Source organism: Cucurbitaria berberidis (assembly GCF_010015615.1).
Source record: "Cucurbitaria berberidis CBS 394.84 unplaced genomic scaffold K460scaffold_1, whole genome shotgun sequence".
Taxonomy (NCBI): domain Eukaryota; kingdom Fungi; phylum Ascomycota; class Dothideomycetes; order Pleosporales; family Cucurbitariaceae; genus Cucurbitaria; species Cucurbitaria berberidis.
Window position 1 is genome coordinate 4832384 of NW_024468935.1, and position 7911 is coordinate 4840294.

At 50.7% G+C, this 7911-nt stretch overlaps 3 protein-coding genes across 3 annotated transcripts; all 3 read left to right on the forward strand.

Annotated features, from left to right (window-relative positions):
• The first annotated feature begins 31 nt into the window (after positions 1-31).
• Positions 32-1967, forward strand: K460DRAFT_31496 (uncharacterized protein). Its single transcript, XM_040930299.1, has one exon. It carries the CDS (start codon positions 309-311, stop codon positions 1605-1607), a length of 1299 nt encoding a protein of 432 aa, XP_040793883.1. The 5' UTR covers positions 32-308; the 3' UTR covers positions 1608-1967.
• A 737-nt stretch (positions 1968-2704) lies between these two features.
• On the forward strand, positions 2705-6458 carry K460DRAFT_303405 (glycoside hydrolase family 31 protein). Its single transcript, XM_040929942.1, has 6 exons — positions 2705-3294; positions 3346-3442; positions 3571-4236; positions 4373-4700; positions 4749-5315; positions 5380-6458. Exons 1-6 carry the CDS (start codon positions 2890-2892, stop codon positions 6344-6346), a joined length of 3030 nt encoding a protein of 1009 aa, XP_040793884.1. The 5' UTR covers positions 2705-2889; the 3' UTR covers positions 6347-6458.
• A 127-nt stretch (positions 6459-6585) lies between these two features.
• On the forward strand, positions 6586-7709 carry K460DRAFT_362069 (uncharacterized protein). Its single transcript, XM_040932573.1, has one exon. It carries the CDS (start codon positions 6658-6660, stop codon positions 7459-7461), a length of 804 nt encoding a protein of 267 aa, XP_040793885.1. The 5' UTR covers positions 6586-6657; the 3' UTR covers positions 7462-7709.
• Positions 7710-7911: the final 202 nt, after the last annotated feature.

Here is a 7911-nt window from a genome sequence, read left to right on the forward strand (position 1 = left end):
GGATCGACTTGTACATCTCAATAAATTTTAGGCCTTTTTGCCGGTCCTACAAGTTGAGATCAACACCCCTCGCCTTGCATCATGCTGTCGCGAGGACTCCTTCTTCTGAGGTTTTTTTGCCCGCCGCCAGCCCAAGATGCTGCCCTCTTGAACGATTCGAGTTTCATTAACACCTTTATACTATACACCGGCTACACCCATTAGGCTTCTAAATTGTTGCGCGGCTTGCGATACGCGACCATTGCTATTGACGCGAATACCCGTTTGCCTCAATACATCTTATACTTCTACCACCGAATTTAATCATAATGTCTATCACTTCTACTACCACTCGACGGCGAGAAACCACGGTGCCTACCACGTTACGCACAGAGCCAACAGCCCTACGCGTAGACACCGCTCTACCCACCAGTCTTACATTAGAGTTCGCTCTCCTCGACCTCGACTCGGTTGCACCTACCCCAAGCGCGACCGCTACAAACGTATCGATCCACCCAAACACCACAAGCCGGGTTGGCGGTTCTGTCGAGACATGTTCTGCCGACAATGATTGCTCAATAGGCAAGACATGCACTGGTGGGAAATGTGTTGGCGTCCATGATGCTGCTCCACTTGGAGGATCAGGTACAGAGCCAACTTCACACTTGAACACAGCGTCAGCTATTGGGATTGGCGTGGGAGTAGTGGCTTTGATCGCGCTACTGATTGGAATTGGCTTTTGGTTCTGGAGGATTAGAGGAAGACGGCAGCCCGACAAATCGATAGAATCCCCTTCGTCGAATCGTGACAAGTCCCCTCCGAAGGCGACACGGTGGACGGTTGACAACGATCAGAAAACGCTAGTGGCTTCATTGCCGAATAGCCCGTACAATGCAGGATTCCATCAACAGCAGAAAATGACCCCCGAAGGGTTCGCAAAAGCTTTGGACCATATGGGTGAAGCAAGGTCAATATCAACGGAGAAGGCACTTCCACGTCCACCGCCGACCGAGAATCCTCTCCCATCTGCACCCTCAATATCGGCCAATCTGCAGAGACCAGCGTCGAGCAAGTGGAGCTCGGAGTACGAACTTGAACGGTTTTCGAATCTGAGAAACTCGTCAACCCCTCAGGATCCAAGAGTAACCACGATTTCGGAGCTCGAGCGCAAATCGGCATTACTCTCATTACCTGACCTTCCACCGCCAAGCCCAAGCCCAAGTTCTCGTTCCTACGGCTGGTATCAAGATATCATAGGAGAACAGCAAAATGCTGAGCCTCCAAGGTCCATTTTGCCCAACGGCAACTCCGCGCGGATACCTACTCAAGCAAAATTCTCAGTCTCGTCATCCCTTTCTCCGAAAATCCTAGAGGGGGACCCTACTCTTGTACCCGAACCTTTATCCCCAGCTGTACCTCCATCTCTTGCTACACTCCGCCCAAAGCCAGTCACAGCAATACCTTCGAGCCCTACGAACACAAATCTCCGGTTATCACCAACTACTTACCAAATGTCATCGCAATCGCCAGTGCCGCCAAACCTACCGGCACCACCACCACCACCAAAGACAACCAGTGTATCTATGCTAAGCACAATGACACCAATAAATTACTCTCCTCTTTCCTGAGATATCACCAAGATCACCGACCAACTTCTTAGGATGTTGCGTTGTTTTTCGATGCTTGCAAGCTTGACCAAGTCTCCTCAAGGGCTTTCCACTTGCCCAATTTCAAGCACAGAGTTCTTTGGAGTCGTCAAACATGCTAGACACATCCACTGCCATCGCAGCGCACAAATCGCGGCACGATGTGACGTTGTGATCAACCTTCCTTGACTGCGTGTATTAAAATCCATCTAAGCATTCTCATCCTCAAGATACAAACGGTTGCGTTCCGACTTCCAACCAATGATTGTATTTCTTTGCATGTGGGTCCAGGCTAAAACAGAGACGACCGAGTCTTGCATGTGCTACCATCCGACTATGGAGCGATCCATGAACGAGAGAGGGAAGATGCCACGAAGCAGCCAACTATGTGGATGTAATCATAAGCTGTAATAGTACAAATAGGTCATATGAAATATGAAGCAAAGAAGCTCGAGTGCTTTCCTAGATCCTGATCGTGTAATGGGTTCAAGCTCGGTAAGCTGTCCGAAATCACGGCGCAGACCAAAAACGCCTCATTGCGGGGAGATGGTTGATATCGCAAATCCACCATTTTGAACATGCAGCTACGGACCGTTGAGCTGCAGCATCAGAAGGCGCAGCTACAATTGTTAGCGGTCCGACCGGGCACTTTCCTCTCTTAGTTACCCAGATAAACAAGGCATGCGCGTGTGATAGCGCTGATGGGGTGTGCATGGAAGAATAACAGGGGGGCTGTTGGAAAAACACGATGTTGCCAGCGGTCACAGTCTGGAAACGCCCAATTGGTCCCTCGATGTTGTACCTTTATAATCTTGCGGTCGTCCTGCTATTCTTCCTTGTACGGCGCATCGATCATATCATAGCAAGTGACCCTCTACTACTTTCTATGTGATAGGCCATGTTAAGCTTCGAGGGCGGAAGCTTTGCAACCTTGAAATATACCCACGCCTTGTACACTACTGCTCTCCACGGGCACCGATTCGCTGAATGTCGGAACGACGCCAACGGAACTTCCCCGCGTGGACTCGCTTATGCGCCATTTCTCGTCCATGTGCTGAACCATCGTCATTCCGGCTTGTCGCTTTTTGCTATTGCGGGGAAATCTTGAGATGGTTCCGCGCAACTTGCTGCATTTGGAGTCGACGGCGGGCCGCCGGATGGGTATAACTTGCTACTCGTGTCCGCCATAAAGTAAGACTTCGCAACCACGAGTCTCATTCGCAGTCGATTCCGGGACGAGCAGATAAACGCCATCTGAGCAACAATGCCTCGCTCAAGCTATCTCCAAGCTTCTGTACTAGTAATACTATCCTCTTTCTCAGTGTTGACGAATGCTCAGACACCGACAAGCTCGTCAGCAAGCGGCTGGTCTACTACTCTCAACGGCACGCCGACATCTTTCCGCTCAGTCTTTACTATCCCCGCCTCCGCTGATTCTGGCGCCGAAGTCCTTCCTAATATTCAAGATCCCGAGGCTGTTAACGCTCAAGAAGTTTGCCCTGGCTACAAAGCCTCCGACGTGCAAAAAAATGATAGAGGATTGAGTGCTGTACTGACTCTGGCGGGAGAGCCGTGCAATGTTTACGGTACTGACGTCGAGGCTTTGGGGTTGAGCGTCGAGTATCAGGCAAAGGGACGGTTGGCGGTTAGTGTTGTACCAAAATACCTTGTAAGTTGACCATTGGGAGGAGAGGCGAGGGAAAGGTGTTGACGGAAGCAGAGCGCGAACAATGAGTCGCAATGGATTGTGCCAGAGGATCTTATTCCCAGGCCAAAGCCTGAAGACTCGTATGAGGACTCTGATCTTCATTTTGACTGTGAGTAGCTCCCAAGTAGCGAGCTGGTGGCCTCATGGACCCTTACAACTTCCAAGTGGAAAGGCGTTCACGCTGTTCAAGTTTACTTTCCAATGCTTCGATTGCAACGTTACTAACAAGTATCCTAGGGGGCAATGACCCATCCTTTTGGTTCACCGTGACTCGGCACTCAACCAGCGATGTCATCTTCACGACCAAAGGCGCCCACCTCGTCTACGAAAACCAATTCATCGAGTTCGTAAATACCCTGCCTGAGGACTACAATCTCTATGGCCTCGGAGAGCGTATCCACAGGTTGCGTTTGAACAACAACTTTACTGCCACCATATATGCAGCTGATGTGGGTGATCCCATCGACCGTAACTTATATGGTAGTCATCCATTCTACCTCGAGACACGCTACTTCAATAAAGGTGGCAACAACACAAAACGGGCCCTGAAGCAATCTGAGCTTCATCAACGTAGCTTCGGATACGATGAAAAGCACGGTAGTGGAGGTTCCCCGTATGAATCCTACTCGCACGGCGTGTACTATCGCAACCTACACGGCATGGATATCGTTCTAAAGCCGGAGAATATGACCTGGAGGACGCTAGGAGGGACTATTGACCTTTTCTTCTTTGATGGGCCAACACAACCCGAGGTCACGAAACAATACCAGACGTCCGCCGTCGGGCTTCCTGCCATGCAACAGTATTGGACTTTTGGATACCATCAATGTCGATGGGGCTATCGCAACTGGACGGAGACGAGAGACATTGTTGAGACGATGAGAGCTTTCAACATCCCCATGGGTATGTATGATCCAGCATTTTATATTTACAACGCTTTGAAAATGCAGGGTAACTTGTGAAGCTACTCCAGGGCGTTCAGCCTTTACTGTTTCACTGTAGTCACCCAATATCTTGGATTCGCTAAAATCTCCTTTAGAAACCATCTGGCTTGACATCGATTATATGGACCAGTACCGAGACTTCACTCTCGACCCGGTTACTTTCCCTTCGTCCGGAGTGGCAGACTTCTTCGGATGGCTGCACGAGCACAACCAGCACTTTGTCCCGATTGTTGACGGAGCGATCTACATTCCGAATCTCCAAAATGCCAGTGATTCGTATGACACGTACACACGCGGTAATGAATCTGGTGTCTTCTTAAAGAACCCGGATGGTAGCCAATACATTGGTGCTGTATGGCCAGGCTACACCGTTTTCCCTGATTGGATGTCTACAAACGGGGTGTCTTGGTGGGTTAAGGAGATGTGAGTATTGCCCCCTATGGTTAAAGAAAGACGTGCTGATTATAACAGGGTCGAATGGTACAAGGAGGTCCCATTTAGCGGCTTCTGGGTTGATATGACAGAAGTGTCGTCGTTCTGCATTGGCTCCTGTGGCACCGGCAATGTGTCTCTCAACCCTGTCCACCCACCGTTTGCTCTACCTGGCGAAGTTGGCAATGTGGTCTTTGATTACCCAGAAGGCTTCAACATCTCGAACGCTACTGAAGCCGCTTCAGCATCGTCCGGAGCATCCAGTCAGAATGCTGCGAAAAGCACTGTGCAAGCCAGCTCAACATCTACCAGCTACCTACGCACTACACCAACACCCGGAGCCCGAGATGTCAACTATCCTCCGTACGTTATCGATCATGTTCAGGGGGATTTGGCTGTCCATGCGGTGAGTCCTAACGCGACGCACGCGAATGGTGTGGAGGAGTATGATGTACACAACGTCTGGGGTCACCAGATCATCAACGCTACTTATCAGGGTCTTCTTTCTGTCTTCCCTGGCAAGCGACCTTTCGTCATCGGACGATCTACCTTTGCTGGAAGCGGCAAATGGGCTGGCCACTGGGGTGGTGACAATGCCAGCAAATGGTACGTAACACTCAGATATGAACTGCAGTTGAGACACATGCTGACTTCTTACCTCAATATTTAGGTATTACATGTACTTCTCTATCCCTCAGGCGCTTTCTTTCTCACTCTTTGGCATACCCATGTTCGGTGTCGACACGTGCGGTTTCAATGGCAACACCGATATGGAACTCTGCTCCCGCTGGATGCAACTTTCCGCGTTCTTCCCCTTCTACCGGAACCACAACGTGCTTTCTGCCATCTCACAGGAGCCGTTCCGCTGGGACGCTGTGGCATCCGCGTCGAGGACTGCGATGCATATCCGATACTCTCTGCTTCCGTACATGTATACCCTCTTCCACCAGGCACATACGACAGGATCTACCGTCATGCGCGCCCTAGCTTGGGAGTTTCCCAATGAGCCGCAGCTCGCAGGCGTCGACACCCAGTTTCTGCTTGGCCCTAATATACTCGTCACTCCGGTTCTTGAGCCACATGCTGACACTGTCAATGGTGTCTTCCCCGGTATCATTGATGGTGACGTGTGGTATGATTGGTATTCTGGCGAGCGCGTGCAGGCGGAGGCTGGCGTCAACACTTCTATTTCCGCTCCACTAGGTCATATCCCAGTATTCATCCGCAGCGGCTCCGTCTTACCCACCCAGGAGCCTGGATACACAACAACTGAATCCCGCAAGAACCCATGGGGACTAATCGTCGCACTTTCAAGCGACGGCGCTGCGTCTGGTAGTTTGTACGTGGATGATGGAGAGTCGCTCGAACCCTCTGAGACGCTAGAGGTTTCTTTCGCTGCTCTCAACGGGCAACTAAAGGCCGAGGTCCACGGTGACTACAAAGATACAAATGCTTTAGGCCATGTTACCATCTTAGGCGTTTCTCGTTGCGCTGGAGAGATCAAGCTAAACGGAAACACTATTGAGAAGAGCAAGGTGGACTACAACCAAACTAGCAGTGTATTGAAGCTGTCGGGTTTGAATGACCTGACCAAGGTTGGTGCATGGAAGGGAAGTTGGACCCTGAGCTGGGAGTAGGACATCTGTAGCCATTCTACTGGGGAGGATTGCTGTATTGATAGGACAAACCTAACGCTCTAAACTCCATCTTCCGCACCATCGTATGAATGATGACCTGATGATGCCTCACGAGATGCTGTCCCACCTCTTTCCAAGTTTTGACTTGATCGTACTTTGCAGCACGCGAACAGATGACGTCACAGCAGTAACCCACAGCAACTTTCATCATACAGACCTAAGCAAGCTCTCTGCACCATGGCTATTCCTCACTCCACGCGTCCGTTGATTTCCAACACTGACAAACGTTGGGCCACAACAGTGCAGACGAAATGCCGCCTAAGAAGCTAGAGCAAAGGTCCTCGTCTAAGCCGCCTGCCAAAAGCGACGACCTGCCCGAAGCAGAGCTCAAAGACATCGCCAACCAGAAAGCCTCCCCGGAATCCAAACTCCAAGATGCAGCCGAAAAAGCCGAAGCCGCTCTTGCCGCGCAAAAAACCGCCTCCTCCCTCCGTGCCGCCGCAGACGTAATAAAGGATCCCAAGAAGCGGGAGAAATACCTACAAGATGCGTATAAGAAGGAAACTGAGGCGCACGGCAACAGCAAGAAGGCGCGTATGTTGAGTTCTGGCGCGTTTCAGGGAAGTGTGGGCGGCGGCGGCATAGGAATGGCTGTTGGTGCCGGACTTGGTACGGTGGTTGGCACAGTTGTGGGGACCGTGGCGACAATTCCGACAACAGCTGTGGGAGGATTGGTTGGTGCCGGGGTGGGTGGATTCCATGGGCCATGGATTAACTTGAAGAATGCCGGGAAGGGGGGAGATGGCAAGAAGGAGGATAAAGAAAGTGAAGACAAGAAAGGTGGAGAGCAGAGCGATGGGGTGGAAGAGGGTGAAGCAGAAGCAGAGGAGATTGATGAGGAGGATGCAGTGCCCAATCCAGAAGTTCTCAGACAGGCTGCCGATATGGTCGCTCGGGAGAGAGAGACGGCAGGGCAGAGTGATAGTCCACACGAAAAAGTTGGAGATGTCGACGATGAAGGTGCGAAGAAAGGAAAGAAGAAACCTAGGAAGCTGGAGGTCCGTAGCAAGCAGGCTCCAAGTGCAGGTGGACAGCAGAAGCCTATCGCGGCGTAACGCGCGCGCTTATGTGCTGTTGGTAAAGCTGGTCGAAAGGACGTTTGCGTATCCTCCTCATGTATGGCAAGTGCATTGATTGGCGTTGGGATGTAAGCGTTTAGCCTCATGTCACTTGTTTTAGCATTTTGGCTTATTTTATCTTTCATGAACAGACGCGTTACTTTCCGAGATCCAGTTACATGGGAGAGTATGTTAGACTAGTTGCGGAAGAAATATATCACGAAGAGGGTATATTGGCAGGGGGTGATAACTATTCTTCAAAACTTGACGACGTTGGCGTCTGCTTGTTATACTTGATGACGCGTCCGGCCCGAGCCGCTCGTGTAAACCAAATTTTGTGTTAATTATTTGTATTTTCCCTAACGTATTACACAGGCAAGTTAGTCGCCCGGTCGAGTCAGTTACAATGCCAAGACCCTACTAAAATTAGTAGTCTTTTACTATTAA

Bases quoted from the DNA above. Each gene is read 5' to 3' on its own strand.
- K460DRAFT_31496 (XM_040930299.1), top strand. From the start codon at position 309: ATGTCTATCACTTCTACTACCACTCGACGGCGAGAAACCACGGTGCCT.
- K460DRAFT_303405 (XM_040929942.1), top strand. From the start codon at position 2,890: ATGCCTCGCTCAAGCTATCTCCAAGCTTCTGTACTAGTAATACTATCC. The intron at 3,443-3,570 runs GTGAGTAGCTCC...CAAGTATCCTAG, and splicing joins CTCTGATCTTCATTTTGACT to GGGGCAATGACCCATCCTTT. The intron at 4,237-4,372 runs GTATGTATGATC...AATCTCCTTTAG, and splicing joins AGCTTTCAACATCCCCATGG to AAACCATCTGGCTTGACATC.
- K460DRAFT_362069 (XM_040932573.1), top strand. From the start codon at position 6,658: ATGCCGCCTAAGAAGCTAGAGCAAAGGTCCTCGTCTAAGCCGCCTGCC.